A 21693-nucleotide genomic window follows, 5' to 3' on the forward strand; every position below is an offset into this window, starting at 1 on the left:
TGTACACACTAATTAGAATCCCACTTAGTTGTATATCCAGGATTCATAAGCTGCGGAAGGAATACTGGTCAAAGTCTTGGAAGCAGGCCTGTAACCGCTGAGCCAATGTCAGATGCGAGTTGCCTGCCAGGCTCTAAAGAACCATCTGTCGGTCGAGCCGCATGACCAACAAGCCGCTCTGTTAGCCCTGAAGACATGTCCCGTGGTCCAGTACAAAGTACCGTGATCAGTCACAGCTTTCATGGTTGAATGAAATGTCGTCGTTTCCCCATGTGGGCAGATCTACAGTGCGAAACTGTCCTTCAGCCAGCCCTGCCTGGACTCTGCAGGTGTGGCGCAAGCTTCAGAACTCCTTGTAGTCGAGACCCACTACTGTGGCATTGGCCGACGCGGTGTTTAGTACGTATCGTACCTTAGGCAGGCGCGTCACGTCCGCACTGTCACTTCACAAACCTAGTAGTAACCAGCATCGTGTGGATTGGACTTAATTGTCGAGATCTTGACGTGGTGCTTGTCAACGGGCATCTGTTGCGTGCACCGACTTCCATTTATCAAACACGCGTCTTTCGTTACGCAGCGTGCGCTCAACTACCTTACAAACATCGTGTCCTCGGCCCAGCAAATTGGTGGTTGCTAGCCAGGCGCGCCAAACCCCCACCATTCCCTTCGCCGCACTCTGATCGCGTTTCTGGAAGTCCTCAATCCTGCTGATTCTCGCCGGCTCGAGGATCCTCACGCATCAGAAACATAGCGCCGCGGCGAGCCTCGCGAGTGTGGTCATAATGGGGAAGCTTATTCGCCTCGAATTGTTCAGTACGATATTCCAAAACAGCGCGATGCAACTATTACTGACTCCTTGATCAGACTTTAAGTCCTACAAAGGCCACCACACTCTTCTGTTCGGTGATTCCTATTTCACCTCCATCATTGGCCCAAATGGATCAGGCAAATCTAATTCGTAAGTATCCTACGCCGATCGAGTAAACGTTTAAGAGCGTGCTAACCGAACCAAGCATGGATGCCATATCCTTTGTCCTGGGTATCAAATCATCGCACCTTCGCTCAGCACACCTCAAGGACCTTGTCTACCGCGGTCGCGTCCTACAAACTTCCAAAATAAACGACGACGGGTCCGTGGACGCGAATGGGTCTTCGAATGGTGTTCCCAATGGCAGCCAGCAGGCTGCTCGCGGTGACCCGAAGACCGCGTGGGTGATGGCTGTTTACGAGGACGATGCAGGTGATGAACAACGGTGGAAACGCTCGATCACTAGCTCAGGCGCAAGCGAATACCGTATCAACGACCGCGTCGTCACTGCGCAACAATACAACGAAGGGCTAGAGGCTGAGAATATCTTGATCAAGGCGAGAAATTTTCTCGTCTTTCAAGGCGATGTCGAAGCCATTGCCTCGCAGTCACCACAGGATCTGACCCGGCTTGTTGAGCAAATCTCCGGCAGCTTAGAGTATAAAGCTGATTACGAGAGATTACAAGCGGAGGCTGAGCAGGCGGCTGAGAATCAAAATTTTCAGCTGCAGCGACGCCGTGGCATCAACTCCGAAATCAAGCAATATCGCGAACAGAAGAAGGAGGCGGACAACTTTCAGAAAAAGGCAGACGAAAAGGACAACGCCATTGTCACGCACACGCTGTGGAAGTTGTATCACTTTCAGAAGGCAATGGACGACTCCAAGGCAGCTATACACAGCCATCATGAAGACTTGAAGGATCTGAGGCGGAATGTTGAGACCTTTCAGAAAAAGCTGGATGTGGCTCGCGAGAACCAATCTAATGCAGCTCGGCAAGTTTCCAAGATTGAGAAGAATATCAAGGGCATAGAAAGAGGCATCGAAGATGCCCAGGATTCCATGATTCCGCACGATGAGAAGATTGCCGAGACCAATCGACGCTTGGAAGTGAACAAGTCGAAGACTGATCGCATCACACGTGAGCGCGATGAGCAAGCTGCCACCATTGCAAAGCTTCAGAAAGACGTTGAGAATGTGGTGAAAGCCGAGGCCAGATTCGAGAAGGAGATCAAAGACCAAATGCGGCAGCAGGGTCGCGACATCAGTGATGCAGACAGGAAAGAGTACGATGCCCTTCGCTCTCAGGTCATGTTGAAGACCACTGCGGACCAAAAGGGACTTGCGCAATATGAGCGCACAGAGAAAGCCGACGAAGTCACCTACAGGAATCTGGAAAGCAAGGTCGATTATTACACGAGGCTCATCGAGAGGAACGAGGCCGACTTGGCGCAGATTGCGGAGAGGAAAAAGTCGACGGAGGCGATTGCACGGGAGCTGACCAGCAGTGTCTCCTCGATGAAGAAGGAGTTCCATCGATTGCAAGCAAAGCGTATTGAGAGCAGCCAGAAACGGACCGTTCTCGAGGAGAGGCTTGAGGATGTGTCCCGAAAGCTGAAGGACGCTGATGATGGGCGCCGGCAAAGCGATAGGGAGAGGAGGCTAAAGGATATGATTGCCACTCTCAAAAGTGCTTATCCGGGTGTTCATGGCCGTGTTGGCGACCTTTGCAAGCCCAAGCAGAACAAGTTCGAGGAGGCTGTTCTTGTGGCTCTAGGTCGAAATTTTGACTCCGTGGTCGTAGACACGGAGAAGGTCGGTACCGACTGCATCGCCTATCTACGCGAGCAGCGGTTCCCCACAATGAGCTTCATTCCTCTCGACAACATCAAAATTCCGCAGCTGAACACGAGCATCAAGGGTATCAAGGGTGCCAGGTTGGCTGTGGATACTGTCAACTTCGACTCGGCTTTTGAGCGTGCTATCATCTACGCCTGTGGCAACTCGGTCGTGTGCGACACCATTGAAGTTGCAAAGCACATCTGCTTCGAGAAAAAGTTCCCTGTCGAAGCTGTCACTCTGGATGGCTTTGTCATCCATGAGGGTGGCACTATGACGGGAGGAAGGGGCCCCGACTCCAAGGGCAAAAGGAGGTTCGAACCGGCAGACATTCCAAACCTCGAGAGGTCGGCCAAAAATTTGAAGGAAGAAATTGAGAACCTTCCAAAAGCCGATCGTCACGGCAGCAAGGAAGAGGCTCTTGAGTCCGAGCTAGCTGTCCTTGAGCGCAGGCTCAAAGTCGTGAGTGATGAAGTCGATGGCTTCACCAAAAACTACGAAAGCAAGCACAGTGAAGTCAAAAGTCTGAAGAAGGAGCTGCGTGCTATCCAGCCTAAATTCGACCAAAAGAAAGCAGAGCTGGAGAGTGTCAGAGCAAACGTTCAGAGATTCAAGACCGCCATCAGCCAAGTTGAGGATGAAGTCTTTGCCAGCTTCTGTTCAAGACTGGGCTACAGTGACATTCGAGCGTACGAAGCCTCACAGGGGAAATTCGAGCAAGAAGCGAATCAGAAGCGCCAGGAGTACTCAGTACAAAAGCAAAAGCTGCACAACAGGCTCAATTGGGAGATCGAAAATCACAAGCAAACGGAAGCCCGTCTGAAGACCACTCGCGACAACATTCGCAAGCTCGTCAACGACATCAAGGCTTTTGAAGAGGAGAAGTCCAGGCTTCAAAGTAAGGTCCTTGAGATGCAGGCTGAACTGGAGGCACTTCGCGAGCTTCTCGACGAACACAAAAGCGAGCTTACCGAGCGCTCAGAGAAGGTGAGCGAAGCTAAGGCCGAATTACAAAAGCGCAGCAAGGGCATCGAGAGCCGCCAAAAGGAGATCACAGAGCTGGAGAACATTGCTCTCAAGAATAGCTCCAGCAAGTCAACGCTCTTGCGTCGTTGTCGTTTAGAGCAGATTCAAGTTCCTTTGGTCGAGGGCAGTCTGGACGACTTACCATTGGAAGACGAAACCATGCATGGAGATATCGATGGTATGGATCTTGACGAGGATCAGGAGTCGACGGACGACATTGCCCGGCACCACGGCGTGGAAATCGATTACTCGAGCTTGGACCCGGAATATCGAGAATCAGGCGATGAGGAAGTTGAGGCTCAACTTCAGCAACACATCTCGTCACTCACCTCGGAACTCGAGAAATTGAACCCCAACATGCGCGCAATGGAACGACTCGAGGGCGTTGAGACACGACTCAAGCAGACCGATGAGGAGTACGAGGACTCCAAAATAGCCGCTCACAACGCTAAAGAAGCTTTCCGGGAAATCAAAGAAAAGCGGTATGAACTATTCAACAAGGCGTTCTCTCACATTCAGGATCAAATCAAGGTCGTCTACCGGGACTTGACACGCTCTGAAGCGTATCCTCTGGGCGGACAGGCTTATCTCGACATTGAAGAAGATACCGACATGCCGTATCTTTCTGGTATCAAATATCACGCCATGCCGCCTCTCAAGCGATTCCGCGACATGGAACATCTCTCAGGCGGTGAGAAGACAATGGCAGCCTTGGCATTGCTGTTTGCGGTTCACAGTTATCAGTCGAGTCCTTTCTTTGTCCTAGACGAGGTTGATGCAGCGCTCGACAATGCCAACGTGGACAAAATCAAGAAGTACATCAGAGATCACGCTGGACCAGGCATGCAGTTCGTCGTCATCAGCCTGAAGGCTGGCCTCTTCCAGGACAGTGAGAGTTTGGTAGGAGTGTATCGCGATCAAGAAGTGAACAGTTCACGAACATTGACACTGGATGTAAGTTTTATGGTCCTTGATTAATGAGACAACGCTGATGGCCAATCTAGCTGCGTAAATATGCGTGAGAAACCTTTCTTCACATCTGAGGAATGCGCGCCCCCGGTTGGTAGGGTGGTTCAGGCTGTACTGAGCCGTTAGGATTGTTCAATGGTGACGGAATGTAGTCGTATGGCCTTGAGGGGCATTCTGGTGTTTAAGTCGTTGCCATAACATATCAAAATTGTCTGTTCGTGGCCATTCATTTGGTTCTTTCAACTATACATCCTATTAATGGCATCTAAGGCAGATAGATACTGGGTGCTTGTTCCTGTCATTGTCTTGACCTGGTGTTGAATCGGCTGTGGCTTGAAGTTCACCTACCCAGCCACCTTAGTCATCATCCAGCAGGCCCTTGCGCTAGAAACGCCCAGCGTCTGTGCACCTTGCTCATTGTTAGGTCTGTGAGAATTGGAATACCAAGTAGTTACGCGACACCTCTAGGAGACATGCATCGCTTATTGTCGCCCAAACAGCTACTGTCGCACTGACCGCCAGATATTTTCGGGATCCCATGACGGCAAAGCGCCTGCCAGAGTCGATGCACACATAGGTCCGAGAACTTAGTAGTGTCTGCGATGTGCATGGTGTCAAGCCCATTCCCAACGTCTTCAAGTGGGATGGTCTGTGTGCACGAGGCGCGTCTCATCGCTGTATCGGTTGCCTCGTGGATTTGCACCGATTTCGCAGGATAGAGCAGACGTACACCATACGAGTTGGCGAAGCGACCAAAGAACGATCGAACACTTCTGTCTCGCAAGACCTCGTTGCGATCATGGACCTCGCTGTAGACTTGGTCAAGTCGGTGTTGCGTGCCTTCTACTCGACGCGTGAGATTCTGGTCATTGATGCTCTCGTCTTGCACCGAACTATTCGCGACGATGATCTCTCATACTTGATGAACCTGAACACGAAAGACCTGCACAAACTCTGCGGAAAGCTGCGAGAAGATCGTCTTCTGGTACAGTACGTATCTACGACCAGTCACAGCTTGCGCGAGACCGGCGTTAACAGCAGATAGACAAACGAGGCCGGAGCTGGTCAAGGCGAACGGACGGAGCGTGCACAAAACATACTACTACATCAACTACAGGCAGACTATCGACGCGATCAAATGGAAAATGTACACGGTGGGCAAGGATGTCCAGGGCGTCGTAGTGCAGACAGACGAGAAGAAAGAGTATTTTTGCCTTTTCTGCAAGGCTGAATGGACAGCCATGGAAGTTCTCGACAACTCCAGCGATCAAGGCTTCCTGTGCCACCGATGCGGCCACGTCCTCAAATTTGACCGCGAGCGTAATCCCGCCGGTCATGAGCAATCAACCCTTCTCAACGAGCAGTTCAAGTTCATCACCGAAACATTGCCCCGACTCGATCAAGCCGAAATACAAGAAAGCAATTTCGAGGAGCTCTTTGAGCAGAGGCTGCCCGTCGTCCGCGATGAAACGCACCAACGAACCGACACGGAGGCGATCGCAGTCGATTCTCGACCTTTGGCTGTGAAAGGGTCTTCGACAACCGGGCCGCAGACAATCAATATCAGTATTCAGTCGGCCGATGGACCATCGGAAGCGGAAAAGGAGGCCGAGAAAGCTCGTAAGGCGGAGATGGCCAAGAGGAACGAAATGCCATCGTGGCATGTCGAGTCCACGATTGGCCCTGGAGTTGGGAAACCCTCATCAAAGGGCCTCGACGCAGTCAAAAAGGAACAAGGCGAGGCTGACAAACCAGCCGATGTCCCTCAAGCTGGCGGGGCCCAAATTGATGACATCTTTGCGAAGCTAAAGGCAGAGCAGGCCTTGGAGCAATCTCGGAAAGATGCAGAGGAAGACGATTCCGGGTCTGACGACGAGGACGAGGAAGGATTTGAGGACGTTCCCACCACGGGCGCGAGCTCTGCGCGTGCCACTACGACTACACCTATCATGAAACGCGAGGCTTCCGGTGAAATATCTAGAGGCTCGGAGGAAAGACAAGCGAAGAGAGTGAAGATCGAATCGGAAGTCAAGCCTGAACCGAACGTCAAGGAAGAGCCTCCTGCTAGCGACGAGGACGACGATGAGCTTGAATTTGAGGACGTCTGAGGGCAGCTACTCTGGATAATAATGATAATACCAATAACAACAACCACATGCAACCCCAGTTACATGTCGTTCCTTATGTCTTTCTTTCTACTGGCGTGCTGCTGAAATGTGGCGGCCGTACTTGTCGCTTCTGGCTTCTGGTTACCCATCTTCCGTCTGGGTGACGGCACAACGTCATTATTTCTTCACGCGACCAAACTCCGAACTTGAACTCGTGCACGCCACCACAGGCGAGCACGGAAACTGCGTGGCTACAGTTTTACGACAGACTTCGCAACTAACTATGCCCTCAGTCTAGGCGAGTAAACGTTTTCCTGGGCCGCTCCAAGGCCGAATGAAGAATGTCGCCAAACGTGACGGGGTCTCGGCCAACACAAGACGGAACAGCACAATCACCGAAGTGTCCAACATGAGGGGGCAATTTCCAAGAGTTTTCGTTTTGCCTACCAAGCTATCGCCGGTAGAGTTGGACCGTATTGAGGGGTCTGTTGCGGAGTTAACATGGGACGCTGCGGAAGCTCAGGTGTTCGTGGGGAAAATAAGTCGGCGTGAGCGTGCTCTTTTCGAGCTTCGCCGACTGAAGGTCCTCACAACGGAGACTTCACAGCCCATGCGAGACCATCGTTCTGGGATTCCTCTAGTAAAGGGCGCAAAAACGTCAACCAGACGCAACGGGACAGATGGACCGCATCAGTATCAAGACACTGATTCAGCAGGCCATGATGAATTCCAACCCCTCCGGCCAGGCCATATTCAAGTCGTCCGTCTGCAATGGCTGGAAGACTCACTAGATGCCGGAGCCGTTCTCTCTACATCAAATTACCTGCTGTACGAAGGTATCAAGGTTGAAAATGACCCCCAGCCTGCACTCGCGCCGACACAGGTATCTCAAGCGAGCACCGACGACATCGCGCACGAGACCAGTAACCGGCCACCAGAGTCCTCTCAGTATTCTGCGCCCTCTCAGCGTCTCCGCCAGGGTAGTCGTGAGCGTCGGACATCTTCAGGGGGTCGGAGCATCGCACCGCAACGACCAGTGCTCGTCCACGAAACAACATCGGAGCATGACCTACCTTTGCCTCCGATACCTGCATTTCTGCACACAACATACTCATGCCAGCGCCCGACACCTGTGACGACGCCCAACGCAGGGTTTGTGGAAGAGTTGAAGAAGGTCCGTGAGCTGCGACTGTTGGAGGGAGATTCTATCGGTGTTCGGGCATACTCGACCTCCATTGCGACGTTGGCAGCATATCCCCATGTTCTACAAAGCTCATTCGGTAAGCACGAACCTGTGCCATCGGGCCTCTGATACTGAGATGACAGCAGAAGTCTCGCGCTTGCCCGGCTGCGGCTTGAAGATTGCCGAGTTGTACCAGCACTGGCGGGAGCATGGTTCTCTGGCCGAGGCGGTAGAAGGAAGCAAGAACGAAAGATTGGCTGTGTTGAAACTATTCTACGACATCTGGGGCGTCGGCGATACAACAGCACGCGAATTCTATAACAAGGGATGGCGTGACTTGGATGATATTGTCGAGTTCAACTGGGGGCACCTCAGCCGCGTGCAACAGATTGGGGTCAAATTCTACGACGACTTCAAGCTCAAGATCCCCCGGTCAGAGGTGGAGGAGATTGGGAGCGTCATCCTCGGCCATGCCCAGGCTATAGATGGTGGTTTCCAGATGGTCATAGTCGGTGGCTACAGGCGCGGCAAAGCCCAGAGCGGCGACGTTGATGTAGTCCTCAGCCATCCAGACGAAACAAAGACGCTGCGGTTCGTTGAAAAGATAGTGCGCGCACTTGAGAAAAGCGAGCACATCACGCACACGTTGACCCTCTCTGTACGGAACAGTGAACGGGGTCAGACAGCGCTGCCTTGGAAGGGCGAAGGCCGGCACGGCTCGGGCTTTGACACGCTTGACAAGGCTCTGGTCGTATGGAAGGACCCTGAGCACGCCAAATCGCCTCATCGACGAGTTGACATAATCATTACGCCCTGGAAGACAGCTGGCTGCGCGGTACTGGGCTGGAGCGGAGGTACTACCTTTCAGCGTGACCTGCGACGATACTGCAAGGCCGAGAAGGGCTTGAAATTTGACAGCAGCGGCATTCGCAGCCGATCTGATGGCAGCTGGATGGATGTCGAGACGGACCCGGAGCTAGGGCCAGCACCAGACATGGTCACCGCAGAGAAGCGCGTCTTTCAGGCATTGGACCTGCCATACAGACCGCCTGAAGAGAGGTGTACAGGCTGAGAGCATTGCCCTGCGATAGACGTGGAAAAGGCCTGGGCATTGCGGGCCCCCTCTCATATGGAGCATCATCCCAGCAGCCCAACGTTTGCGGAGTTTCGACAACATGGAGCCATATTAATCCCGAGTCGAACCAGAGTGCTGACTAACCTCGTCGGCGACCGGGCCAACATCAATTGCCGCGTCGGTCACTTATGCAGGGGTGGTCAGACTGCAGTTACATCAAGGGGCTTCTTCAGTTGTCCTACAGAGTAACAATGCAGTACGTACGGAGTGAGTCGACCATGTGGTGCCTTAGTTCGTAACGCTTGATTCAAGTCCGACAGGCCTGGCTTGGCATGCCGACGGCGCGGAGGCGGACTTTGGTTACGTATTCGACAAGTGGGACTTGGGGAAGAGCTGGAGGGTATTAGGACTTTAGGAGGGAGTGAAAGTACTGGCATAATTACCTATAAAACTAATAAAGCAGGCGTCCCGGTCACTGCCCCCTATTACGCCCCGTCCTCCCTACATCAACCGAGCTCATCTACAGTAGAACGATCCCGACTACAACGTAATTCTCGTTTCGCGCGCCACAGCAATCCGCAAAAATGCCTTTCACTCTGCAGTTGCCCGACGAATATGGGTAAGAGACCTCTCCATTGAAATTGCATGAGAAAGTATCGCTCACGAGTATCAGCTACATCTTGGCCGTCGCGAGCTCCACGTTCCTTCTGAACACCTATCACTTCTTCCTTACAGGATCGAGCCGCAGGGCCAGCGGGGTCGCGTATCCTGCTCCCTACGCTACGGATGAGCAGGTTGCCAAGAACCCCAAGGCCCTCACCTTCAACTGCGGTAAGTGCTAAGCACTGCATTGTTCCAACATCCGCTGGCTGTCGCGCAGACAGTTACCAATCCATGACACTTTGCTGACCGGATCCTGGCCGATAGCCCAGCGTGCTCACGCCAACTTCATCGAGAACCAGCCCTCCTTCCTTGGTGCCCTCGCCATTGCTGGCCTTCGCTTCCCCATGACATCGGCCGTGCTCGGCGCGACGTGGGTTTTTGGCCGCCTCGCGTATGCCATTGGCTACACCAGCTCCGGTCCCAAGGGCAGACTCTTGTAAGTCTCTCTCATACGGAACACAGATTGCGTGAAGGCTGACAATGAACCCAGCGGTTTCGCCGTGTCGGCCTTGTCCGACAACTCCCTGAGATTGATGGCCATGTACGCCTCGGTCATGTACGTTATGGGTCAGTAAGACCGGAAGTGTTTGTAGTAATAGCTCCCAAACTAAGAGAAAATGCATCTCTCATCCATCATCAACGACGTGACTTGCGGCGCCTCAATTCCATTCCGTCCATCTCAAGACCTGCGTCGGTCTTGGTCTCTGCCTCTCCCGGGTGATGTTCCACATCCCCAGCAGCAGACAAGTGCTCAATGCCATTATTGCCCAAAAGATAGTCACCAAAGTACTTCATCGCATCGAAAATCTCTTCGCCCGTCGGGATGATATGCTCCTTTGGCAAAAGGAAGCCGTATGCGCCTGTGTCCCGGAGCTTGATCTGGTAGCTGAAGTGGGCGCGCAACTCGTGGTAGAACCAGTCAATAGCTGAGCCGCCCCTCGGCTCGACTCGTTTATGGCTGCCGGTGCCACCATCACTCATGGTCACAGCACCTTTGCAAGCCGAGGTGACGGAGTATGATTCGCCGTTGGAAAGCCGAATGGCTTTCGCAATGCCGGCTGCCAACTCCTCCAGATTCTCCAAGTTCGGGGGATCGACGTCACACGTGTACGAATATGGTAACAGAACCTGCTGTGAGTACGAATGCAGGTCCAACAGCCCGACGAAATTGACATTGTTGAGGGCAGTCTGGTTCTTCGCCCATTCGGCCAATCTCATGGCTTCAAGCGCCTGGAACGAGTGCTCGCCACCGTAGCTCTCGGAGCACGGGTCATTCTGGGTCCCTGTTCTGTCCCATTCGAATCCGAATGCATGGTCAAGATCATACCCACGACAGTAGCGGAGATTTGTCTGTTGTCTGGTCTTGCGCCATAACCGGTCGACGTTCCAAGTATATTCGATGCCATCGGGGTTGACGGCGGGGATGAAAACAATGTCGAAATGCTCCAGTAGTTTTGTGATCATGGGCTCCTTTCCAAAGGAAGTGATGAATGCCCAGGCCAAGTAATTGACTGAAGTTGTCGAGATCCATTCGCGCCCATGCAGACCACCAGTTACGACGATGGTCTTGCGCGCTGTCGCCGTTCCCGGTGCTACCGGCAGGCCGACTCGCAAAGCAGGAATATCCCGGTCTTCAAACGATTTACCAATCGTGATGTATCGTACATAAGACGGAAACATGGCCTCGAGCAAACGCATCCATCGTATGATCACTGGCAAAGGCTGGTAGTCCTGGAAGAAAAGGTTCTCTCCGGCGCGGACCGCAGGCGTTTCGGATGATTCGAGGTCTGCGTATATAGTCTCAGGTGTAATTGTCTGCTCGAGCTCGCTGGATGACTGCGATCGATACACAGCCGCAGCCAAGTCGGGTATCAGGACCGAGTATGATGAATGCAGAGTCTGTGGCAGCAATCCAAGGAGTGGTTTGACCTCGTTCTTTCCCAGGCGGATATCAACATAGTCTTGGGTGTAGGACCAGACGTCAAGGAAGAGACGGTCCACTGCCCTGCCCAACGCTTCCTCGTCTGCAGCACTGCTCAGGTTCAGGCGCAAGACCAGCTGGTCTGCGTACTGCGCTCGGATCGGACCGGGGACGACGGCAGGCTTGTGAGGATGGCGCCCGAAGATGGCCTCGACCGTCCCATCGCGGAGCTTTGTCAACCAGGGAAAGAGTCGTGTATTGCCATGAACTGATGTGGCCCGGCTTTCGGTCTGCGGGCCTGTCCCGATGCTGCTGACAGCGCTGGCGAAGAGCAAAGGCGCAACGCAAGCCGCGACACCCAACTTCATCGTGGCGTCGCTTCAGTGTTTGCTGCAATACTGCTCGGATTGTGCAGTTCTGGTATCGTTATCGATATCGAGAGTTATGCCTCGATGCGCCGCATCAGGTCGAACGGTCGGCAAGGATTGATTCGAGCAACAGCAGAAGGGCGATGTGGCGGGTTGGCTGGTTAAGTAACTTACTACCTTGGTACTTAATAAGAGTAAGAAGAAGTATGGGCATAGAGGCGCCTCGGCAGCCACATTGAGCCACAGCCACTCTAGGGAGTACCTCACAGCAGGTACCTCACTAACTCGGTGCCTTACTGACGACAACACTCTGGTCGGTCCTCGTAGTCATGACCACGGTGACGATAATCGATCCTACAGCCCGCCTTCTTGTGATTGCGTCCCATGGCTTGGCGGGTATTCGGCTGCCAGAGTCTTACAAAAGAAGATGGACTTGAAGCATCTACAAGTTAGCCTGAGCTGGTTTGGTACTCCATGACCTACGTATACAGATAGCACCGACTGGAGCCTCCAGTCAGTCCCGCCTAGGCGCAGTCACTTGTGGATACCTCCCGCCCTCGCCAGTCCCTGGAGGCTGGAGCTTGGGAGAATCCAGCGCGCTCAACCACCAGCATTATTGAAATAATCTTGTCATTTGACTATTTACTGTACCAATTCGCGGTGGTGTCTGATCAATGTGCTTTCATACTATTTGCGCACGTTGCTAGGCCTTTGCGCCGTGCCGAATCACTGTCGGTCTTGCACCCTCAGGCCTGCGCCCGTGCCTTTGGTGCCCTCCTCACATTGCTTCTATTCCACGTCCTACCGACTACCAATTCGACCATCATCGAACGGCCACGGCCCAGATGATGAGCAAGCGTCAACATGCCGCTCCTGAGACGTCGGGGGAATGCCAGTGTACCCAACGAAAGTAGTATACAACGACCCGCCACTGGTGATGCCGAACCTGACGCAAAGTTGACGCCGCCCGTCAGCTACATTGGAGATGATGCTGAAGCACCCAACGAACGCCAAAGCCGCGCGTCCTCAGCCACGACGCGACCCGGAACACCACCCATACAAGAGGAGAACAACAGACACAAGAGATTCTCCCTGCTGCGCTTTCGTAACGCTTCCGATTCCCAGCTCTCGCTACGCGCCAAACAACAGGCTGAAAAGCCTCCGCCGCTTCCGCAACGTAGGTCCACGCGACAACCTCGCATGCTTTGAGATCTTGCTGACACCGGACTCCAGCTCCTGAAATCATCACAACGGCTCCGACTGGCGATCTAGGCGGCGTCAAGAAGAAAACCTCACGAATGAGCCTGGCAGCCGCTCGGTTTCGCCGCTCCAGTGACCTCCCCCGGGACACCAACGATGCAACAGTAGCGCGGCCAACAGGAGGCCAGAGAAAGTCCATTGCAGATGAAAAGGGGCGATCGTCGTTGGCACCTCTGGAAGAACCTGCGTCACCGCGCACATCGTCAGCAACTCCCCCAAGCTTCAGTGGCATGGCACCCCCGTCTCTGACCAACCGCCAATCCGAATCCTCTCGCTCAGATGTCAGCTCCAACGATCGAGTGTCGCACACGAGCCCGGCCACGACACCCAAGAAGAGTCCGTCGAGCAATCCATTCTTCCGCATGCGCAGGAGTAAGAAGGCGCCCGAGCCGCTCTTTCCGCTCTCCCACCTTCCTCAGAAAGACAAGACCCCCCCAGCTGCCAGTTCTTCGGCATCCCTAAACGTGGCATCCACCCCGCGGCCCCCGTCTGCCAGTAGCGGTAACATCTTGCGAAGTAACACCGACCGACTCGATGGCCCTGCATCCCAACGTTCAGGTCCCCCGCCGGCTGCGGCGCTCTTTTCTCAAGGTGCCGATCTGAGGTCTGGCCATTCGTCACCGACACGACCCAATTTCCTCAGGGGCAGGTCCTCCACAATGAGCTCTATAGGGAGAGAGTCGACTGATGACCACCTCATGCCTCCGACAACCCGCACGTCATCGTCGACGGGTAGGAAAAGCTTTGGAGACCTACTCGGACTAAGCCGCTTGCGCCAGAATTCTGAACTTAGTCGCCAGGGCGTCATCACACCCGCCACGCCTGGGTCGGCTGCCTCCAAGAGCAACTCGCTCCAGCTTGTCAGAGAGGCCGTTACGCTACCGGAAAGGAAGGACGACGAATCGCCTGCTAAATACCTAGCCCGTCTAGAGGAAATACTGACCAGAGGCGTCATTGCAGCGGTTGTGTCGAAAAGCAGTGACGCCTTCTCCCTCTCCGTACTACGAAGCTTCATGCGAAGCTTCAGCTTCTTCGGCGACCCCATGGACATGGCTTTACGGAAGCTCCTGATGGAAGCTGAACTTCCAAAGGAAACCCAGCACATTGACAGATTCTTGGAGGCTTTCGCAAATCGCTACCACGAATGCAACCCTGGTATTTACGCCACCACTGAGCAAGCATACTTCATCGCATTTTCCCTTCTCATCCTGCATACCGATGTATTCAACAAGAACAATCGCTACAAGATGCAGAAACCGGACTATCTGAAGAACACGCGCGGTGAGGGTATCGCCGACGAGATCCTTGGGTGTTTCTACGACAACATCACGTACACGCCCTTCATACATGTTGAAGACGAGCTCGATCGCAGGAGCGAGAGGGGCTCCAGGACGAAACGCAAGCAGCTCCTTGGGGCGCCCAATGATCCAGCCAAACGGGCTCTCAAGGAGCCTATTGATCCATACACACTCCTCATAGATGGCGACCTCGACGCCTTACGGCCCAATCTCAAGGACGCCATGCATCTTGAAGAGCATTACAACTATTTAGGTTCTGCGCAGAGTCTTAATTTGAAGGACCTCTCGAAGACGTTCTTCCGGACTGGTGTGCTTCAGATTGTCTCCGCCCGGAGTCGACCAGACGCGTTCATGAATGACAATACCGCCACGAACCCGGATGGGGCTGGTCCCGGCATTGTGGACATCAAGGTCACCAAGGTCGGCCTGCTGTGGAGGAAGGAAGCCAAGAAGCGGAAGACTCGATCGCCGTGGCAGGAATGGGGTGCGATATTGACCGGAGCCCAGCTGTACTTCTTTCGGAACATCAGCTGGATCAAGAGTTTGATGCATCAGTACGAATCCCACATCAAAGCAGGTAACGATGGGATCCCGATCATCTTCAAGCCCCCCTTGGAGCAGTTCAAGCCCGATGGTCTTATGTCGACTCATGGGGCTGTTGCGCTGCACGACTCGCAGTATAAAAAGCACAAGAATGCCTTTGTATACGTGCGAGCTGGTGGACTCGATGAAGTACTACTGGCCGACAACGAGGCGGAGATGAATGATTGGCTTGCCAAGCTTAACTACGCTGCTGCATTTAGCTCATCGGGCGTTCGCATGCGAGGAGTTGTCGGCGGCAATTACGACGGCCAAGGCCGCCGTGGCTTGAGACGCCTGGATACTACAGATCCTGCTCAGCTCATCGACACGCCCACAGGACAAGTATCGGTGGTCAAGAGCCAAATAGATCACCAAATGGCCGAAGACATCCAAACAGCAAGACGCGGCTTCATGAAGAAGAAGATTGAAGAGGGCGAAGAAAAGGTCAGGGTGTCTCAGCAGGAACTCGAGGGTCAGCTGCGCAACGCACGCCACTTGCAAATCCTCGCACCCATTCAGCCGCGGACACGAGAGGGCATGCTCGCTGCTGCAGCGCAAATGTCGGCCAGACTGAAGTGGACTCGAATGGAGATGTGGAGGGAGAAGTGCCATCTTGATATTTTACGGCTGGACCTCGAGGAGGATAACCCTACACCACTGTCCCGAGCCACACCACTCACCTCACAGCCGAGTCAGTCATCTTCACGAGGAAGAGCATCATCGCCCCCTTCGCGCTTTTCCTTGTCGCGTGGAGAGTCCAGGGCCAAGCGGCAATCCCTCATCAAGAAGGACTCACAGACCCCAGTGGATTCGCAAGGTCAAACCTTGGCAAGTCCTGTGGAGAACCCCGAGGAAGCTACTTCTCCATTGGATCAAGAATTTCTAACTCCTCTACAGACTGCAGCTGGCTCTGGAGTGTCGAGAGACATGTCCGGGACGCTGCATGAAGGAGATTGTTTGGAAGAAGACCCCAAATCTGGAGCTATCGCCCAGCTGTTGGAGCAGACGCCGCAGCCACGAACAGTCAAGGCAAGGCCGCTGTCCAGTGGTAGTCACGATGACCATGACGTGGATGTCGACGCTGAGGAGCGTGACCTGCTGAAACAAGCTGGCTTACTCGAAGCCACTTCGAGTAAGGAGGCATCTGAAAAGGGGACCATCTCAAACGTCGGTGATTCTGGTGAACAGGCTTTAGCACTTGATCGCGACAGAAATGACAAGAACAAGATACGTCGCAGCTTGCAACGGACACTTCGGGAAGGTGCTGGCCACCTTTCCCATCACCGCAGCAGACGCGGTAAGGATCGCGAGTCAACGACGGGTGCCAGCGATGAGCCTGAGCCTGAGAGCATGCTCGCCCGCGGGACGGGCAGTTTCGTTGTCCATGGCAAGAAAGCATCGGTCATCAACTTTGGATCGGAGCTGCAAAACATGTCCCACGAGGACAAGCTCCGGGCTCGCAAGCAGTCCGTGGTGGATCCGCCAATGTCTCCAGCTCTCAGCAACGGCGAGGACGACGATTTCTACTCCGCGGCGGGCGATTTGCCAGAGTCAGAGGGAACACCTTCACGCAGAGAGTCGGGTGCCAGCGCCAGTACCGCGACTGCGCGGAGCTTCCGCGAGTTACACCGCAAATTCTCCTCGACGCATGCTAGTCGAAGTGTTTCGAACAGCCGACGCCTTGGGGTTCCTTCGGATGGGGAGAGCGAGGCAGCTGTGAGCTTTTCGGATGGCAGACCCTCCCCCCTGCCCCCGATTGAAACAGCTGAGGGAGAAGACGAGGAAGAAGACTATATTCAGGGAGGGCACGGTGCCACAATCGATACGACTGCCGCTGATGGACAGAGGGAAGACGACGAATCGCCCACACGCCCCTTGCAGCCGTCTGGTCGTGCTCTGCCCGTTGCAAGCAGCTGAACAGGCGAAACACATGGGACAGATCGCCACGGACTTATTGTACAATTTTAGCGACGCATCGGAGTTGGAGACGAAAAGGGGCGAGATGAGCTTGTAGCGATAATACCACCTGAGAACCTCAAATGCGATTGTACGCATGATGATGGCGGGCTCGGCAGGGCGCACATGATCGTTTCACACATACACACTCATCTGGTTATCTGGGAGCACCTATATAGAATAGAAAGATGAAAAAGCTGATTCATTAAGCGCCTTGGTGGCCTCTTGATCTTTATTTCTTGCCCTTTTTCTTCTTTTTGCTGGCAGCCCCTGCGGCAGGGGCGCGCTCGACCTTGACATCGCCACCGCCGACAAGGCCCAGCTTCTCCTCTTCCTTGACAACGCCGCCCTGTGTAGATTCTGCGACCTTCTTCTTGCCCTTCTTCCCCTTGGGCCGGTATGAAGACCGGTCTCGTAGCGGCAGCCAGCGCTCAGGGTCCGGGGTCTTGTTCGGGTCGTAGTTCTCGGGGAGCTTGCGCTTCCGGCGTTTCTTGGCGGCCTTGTTGTCCGCGTCGTCGTCGGTTACACGGCGCTTGGGGGCTGCAGATGATTTGGTGAGGCTGGCTACGCCCGAGGCGATGAGGCTCTTCACGTTCACGGCTCCAATCAGATCATCGACGGCCGGTAGCTGGCCAATGTGCTGCTTCGCCTTTTGGGGATCCGAAGTGGCCAGGGAGGCAACCAGCCCGGCGGCGGCGATGTGAGTGCCATGGTTCTCTTTGAAGAGCTTTTCAAAGGCGGAGCCCGCCAGGTCGAGTTCCTCGGAGCTGGACGAGCGGAGCAGTTCAATGCCAGCCTCCCTCAAGAGAGCCGTCGCGAAGCCGGCAGGACGGTCTTTCCAGTAACGCGCCGACTTGACGAGCTCGGTCTTTGCCGAAGCCTCGCGCCCCTGGTTTCGCATGAGTGACACGCTCAGAGCCACTACGCCGGGGCTGAACCGAGCATCCTTGGCGTGTGCCTCCTCCTTCGCTTCCAGGCGCGCGAGGAATGCTTCCAGCGTGGACAGGGCCGCGCCGATCTTGCCCTGCTTTACTTGGACCTGCACGACGGTGAGTGCAAGGCCGAGGTCGTCTGGGCTCTTGCGCAGCATTTCCTGGAGCTTGCGTGAAAGCTCGCCCTCGGACAACCCGTGGGTGCCGGCAGCCGCGTTGAGAACCGAGAGGGAGTTGATCGAGGCTTGCGTGGAAGGCAGCTGCGCTGTGGAGAGTGAACCAGCCGTCCTTTTGCTGATGCCGTCCACCTTTTGGGCGTTTAGGTCGACGACGAGGCTGTTTCGGGCGAGAATGTCGGACTGGTACTTGAACAGCTTTGCATTCTGCGCCTTTTGTGAGAGGGCATCGGCCTTTCGCTGGACGAGGAAGGGGTTGGTGGTCTCCGTGTCTAGTGTGGACTGGTTGTTGCCCACGACAAGTGTGAGGTCGGGGTCCTCAGTGCTGCGTATGTTAGCGAGGCTCTGGTTGAAAATCGCCGGGGGTCCCCTTACCCTGCTTGGCTCAAAGACTTGTAGAGGTCGGTGGCCTCCTTGGTCTTGCCGAGTTTGGCATACACGTAGGCCTGTTGCGCCAGTATCGGCTGCATCTCCGCCTGCTTGTCTTCTTCGGTCAATTCGTCCGATCCGTCACACAGCCTTGCTGTTCTCTGGAGAAGCTCCGAAGCCTTGTCGAAATTGCCCCTCGCTATATGGGCGCACGCGACGTTGTAGCACAGCTCGAATGTATCCAAGTCATCTTCGTCGACCTCTTGCACGCCGGCCCCTTGCCAGACCATCTGCGCGGCGACAGCTCTCCGGTTGATCGTCACGTCATTCTCCTCGTTCCCAAGGTCCTCATTATGCGCGAGCTTGTCGTATATCTGAGTAGCCTCCCCGAACCTGTCTGCGCGGTACGCGACCTGCGCTGCCAGGTGCTCGAGGCCACGACCCTTCTCGCCTGCCGACTCTAGCAGCGCCGTGGCCTCTTCCAGCTTGCCGATCTTGTACAACGCATATGTCTTTTCCAGGACACACTGCTCGGCCAGCCTATCTCCGCCCTCGTCAATGGCGCGCACGGCATCTTCGAAGCGGTCGAGACTTAGGAGGGCGACGACCCGGGTGTGCTGGCTCGTGATGTCGGATTTGTTCGCCTTCAGGGCAGCGTTGGCGGCCTTGAGGTACTCCTCATGGTCATGGATGGTAGAGGAGCGCAACAAGGCGCTGAGTGCAGCGGCGGGTTCCGATGGCATATTGTTGCGGACGATTATCGACGCATCTCTTGTGGTCGGTCAAGTGTCGTGTGCCGCGCGGTCGAGATTGCTGCTGCTGGCTGAGTTTTGGGGTAACTCGGGTTGATGTCTCGTGTGGTGAGGTTGGCCTGGCCCACCAAAACAGGCGACTCACGCACCGTGGCGGGGCAATTTTTCGCGGGGCATCCATCGCCCAAGGAGCATCATGGCCAGTACCAAGGCGAGGCCTCACTTTGGTCACCTGTTGGAAGTGAGCAGAGCTAGGCAATTCATCTAGATGTCCTCGCTTGGCTGGGTTGTTCGAAGAGCTAAATTACGGGCAGCAGTTGCTGCCTACTTGTAACGTTGTGTACTGTGTTACCTCAACATTCTGGCAACCCTCAATACAAGGAATTGTGTTGATCCAATCTCGATGAATAACACCTCCAGAAAGAATTGGCCCACGGATACATTGGTCGTTTTTTTTTGTGAATAAGGAGAGCATCAAGCCATATGGCCCAACCCGATTATAGCATGAAAGTGGCCGGATGAAGACATTGGCACCAGTGGTGTCAACCCTTGCAGGGTAGGCTGGTATCTAAGAATCGAGGTCCAAACTTCAAAGCCCATGCATGGCCAGCGCGGATGTGCACTTGAAGATTGCTCAAAACAGCTTCCACCATTTCGCGCTCTTCCTCCGAACACTACCGCCACCCGAATCCATAGATCGCCGGGGATATGTAGCCTCGCGGCCCCTGTCGCTCGCGCCACGCCGCCTCACCTCGCCCAGCTTGGTGCTGTCTGATGAGCTGGTGTTCTTGGAGTATCGCCTATCCAACGACACGCGATGACCGCGTGAGCGTTGCCTTTTCACATCGCCAGAGTGGCCCCGCGAAGGCTTGTCGCCTCGACTGGATTTCCGGGAGCCACCGTGACTGCTGCCACTGCTGGCCCGTGAGGGTAGCCGTGGAGAACTCGCAATGCGGCTTGAAAGATCAATCATTGTCCGAATAGCCTCTGAACGAGAAGAGTCGCACAAGGACACCAGCGAGGCATAGTCGAGACCATGCTTTGACGTGGAGCCTTCTTTGGCGCCAATCAAGGCCGCTCGTAGACGTCGGATGATCCGTCTCAGCGAGCTTCTGGAGTTGGCTTTGGTCTTCAGCATGGAGTCCTATCTGGGGATTACAGGTAACGAACCATCCCCCTTTTCGAAAGAGCGACCACTCTGGGATAGTCTGCTCGAGTAGTTGCCTTGGATCCTCGAACGAGCTTTGCGCAGTGCATGCTTCAATGACGAGTTTCCATGTTCATTGTCCTTGCGCGAGCTCCCGTGGGCACCCTTGAGCAGCGTGAGACACTTTGTATACGTCTCGATCAGCGACGATACAGCATTGGCAAAACTTCCCATTGCACGTTCACATCCCTGATGACAAGTATTATCCAGTGCAACGAAAACGCGGTCAACATGTGCTGCAGAAACCCTGCGTGGAGTCTAAGTATAACGAGGAGTGTGTTGGGAATGGTAACCGTCAGACAGGCCGCAGGCGCCCCTTTCATGCGACGATTGCCGGCTAAATTTGGCTGGCGATCCAGATGTATGCTCCAACCAAGGCACGTGGTTTTGCTCTCAGGCAGTTAATACGTAAGGCAAGCAAGCACATGCATGGCACTGCCGCCCCTACAGAGCTTGATGGTCCCAACCGGTCCTTTCCCGGCGATATTTTTTGAACACCCATCCGACACCGGTGGCCAGTCGCCGGGGAAGGGTTTTCGATGGGATGTGAAGTTGGTATCCGTTGGATCAAAGCGCCAACGTTTCGGGAGGCGACCCGGTCCAAAGGATGGATAGCGAGCGTGTGGGGGGCTGGTTTCCCAAGCTCGCTCGAGTCCCTTGACTGAAGTGCTTATCGACGAAGGTACTAACTAATAAAGCGCAAGACACAAGTCGCACTAATTATTAGAAGCTTGCCTATCGATGGCGAAAGAGGACGAATCGTCACCAGGAGGCTGGATCAGATCAGATCATGATAACGAGCAGTCCAGCATCAGGCGTGCCCTGGATGTCCCCGGATGGACGGCTGTTACGCCCGCGCTGTACACAGTACTCCGTAAAAAGCACCAGGAGACCCCAGGGTCGCGCCCTCGAGCCTTGTCCGCAGCAAATCAGAAGACTGCTGTTATCTGGGTCTCAAGAGCCCCCACACTGGCCTTTGGTGTCTGGCGTGGCACTCTGCCGCAGTGATTAGGGAACAAACTGCGCGTATCGTACCTGGACCTGCACTTAAGAGGCAGCCTCCCTTCGCATGACCCCTGGTTTCGTGGGACAAAGCTTCATGGCGGGCTGCTAACGCCCTCGTTGCGCCCGCAAGCTGCCATATGCCTATCAAACGCACGTAGTCTGCGCGCGCAGCTTCTGATAAGGCCAAGTAAGGTAGA

General features: G+C 54.6%; 8 protein-coding genes across 8 annotated transcripts; 5 read left to right on the plus strand and 3 right to left on the minus strand.

Moving 5' to 3' along the window:
- The first annotated feature begins 436 nt into the window (after window positions 1–436).
- On the plus strand, window positions 437–5067 carry F5Z01DRAFT_666292 (RecF/RecN/SMC). Its single transcript, XM_046264218.1, has 4 exons — window positions 437–813; window positions 865–958; window positions 1014–4626; window positions 4677–5067. The coding sequence occupies exons 1-4, from the start codon at window positions 783–785 to the stop codon at window positions 4692–4694; spliced, it is 3756 nt and encodes a 1251-aa protein (XP_046114296.1). The 5' UTR covers window positions 437–782; the 3' UTR covers window positions 4695–5067.
- Window positions 5068–6809, plus strand: F5Z01DRAFT_666294 (uncharacterized protein). The gene is made up of 2 exons (XM_046264219.1): window positions 5068–5631; window positions 5687–6809. Exons 1-2 carry the CDS (start codon window positions 5441–5443, stop codon window positions 6747–6749), a joined length of 1254 nt encoding a protein of 417 aa, XP_046114297.1. The 5' UTR covers window positions 5068–5440; the 3' UTR covers window positions 6750–6809.
- A 349-nt stretch (window positions 6810–7158) lies between these two features.
- F5Z01DRAFT_677817 (uncharacterized protein) lies at window positions 7159–9004 on the plus strand (the record flags this gene model as incomplete). Its single annotated transcript, XM_046265397.1, has 2 exons — window positions 7159–8029; window positions 8079–9004. 2 exons carry the CDS (start codon window positions 7159–7161, stop codon window positions 9002–9004), a joined length of 1797 nt encoding a protein of 598 aa, XP_046114298.1.
- Window positions 9005–9591: 587 nt separating this feature from the next.
- F5Z01DRAFT_629621 (MAPEG family protein) lies at window positions 9592–10245 on the plus strand (the record flags this gene model as incomplete). Its single annotated transcript, XM_046261671.1, has 4 exons — window positions 9592–9626; window positions 9681–9838; window positions 9935–10106; window positions 10161–10245. The coding sequence occupies 4 exons, from the start codon at window positions 9592–9594 to the stop codon at window positions 10243–10245; spliced, it is 450 nt and encodes a 149-aa protein (XP_046114299.1).
- F5Z01DRAFT_371346 (zinc carboxypeptidase) lies at window positions 9876–12136 on the minus strand. The gene has a single exon (XM_046259344.1). The coding sequence runs from the start codon at window positions 11957–11959 to the stop codon at window positions 10307–10309; it is 1653 nt and encodes a 550-aa protein (XP_046114300.1). The 5' UTR covers window positions 11960–12136; the 3' UTR covers window positions 9876–10306.
- A 404-nt stretch (window positions 12137–12540) lies between these two features.
- F5Z01DRAFT_739990 (uncharacterized protein) lies at window positions 12541–17246 on the plus strand. Its single transcript, XM_046266836.1, has 2 exons — window positions 12541–13136; window positions 13193–17246. The coding sequence occupies exons 1-2, from the start codon at window positions 12824–12826 to the stop codon at window positions 17014–17016; spliced, it is 4137 nt and encodes a 1378-aa protein (XP_046114301.1). The 5' UTR covers window positions 12541–12823; the 3' UTR covers window positions 17017–17246.
- Window positions 17247–17249: 3 nt separating this feature from the next.
- Window positions 17250–19381, minus strand: F5Z01DRAFT_666302 (uncharacterized protein). The gene is made up of 2 exons (XM_046264220.1): window positions 18539–19381; window positions 17250–18488 (listed from the first exon to the last, which is right to left on the minus strand). The coding sequence occupies exons 1-2, from the start codon at window positions 19273–19275 to the stop codon at window positions 17288–17290; spliced, it is 1938 nt and encodes a 645-aa protein (XP_046114302.1). The 5' UTR covers window positions 19276–19381; the 3' UTR covers window positions 17250–17287.
- A 537-nt stretch (window positions 19382–19918) lies between these two features.
- On the minus strand, window positions 19919–20665 carry F5Z01DRAFT_677822 (uncharacterized protein; the record flags this gene model as incomplete). The annotated part of the gene is made up of 2 exons (XM_046265398.1): window positions 19919–20406; window positions 20455–20665. 2 exons carry the CDS (start codon window positions 20663–20665, stop codon window positions 19919–19921), a joined length of 699 nt encoding a protein of 232 aa, XP_046114303.1.
- Window positions 20666–21693: the final 1028 nt, after the last annotated feature.

The sequence above is a fragment of the Emericellopsis atlantica genome (genome assembly GCF_019669845.1).
Source record: "Emericellopsis atlantica unplaced genomic scaffold F5Z01scaffold_37, whole genome shotgun sequence".
Classification (NCBI taxonomy): Eukaryota; Fungi; Ascomycota; class Sordariomycetes; order Hypocreales; family Bionectriaceae; genus Emericellopsis; species Emericellopsis atlantica.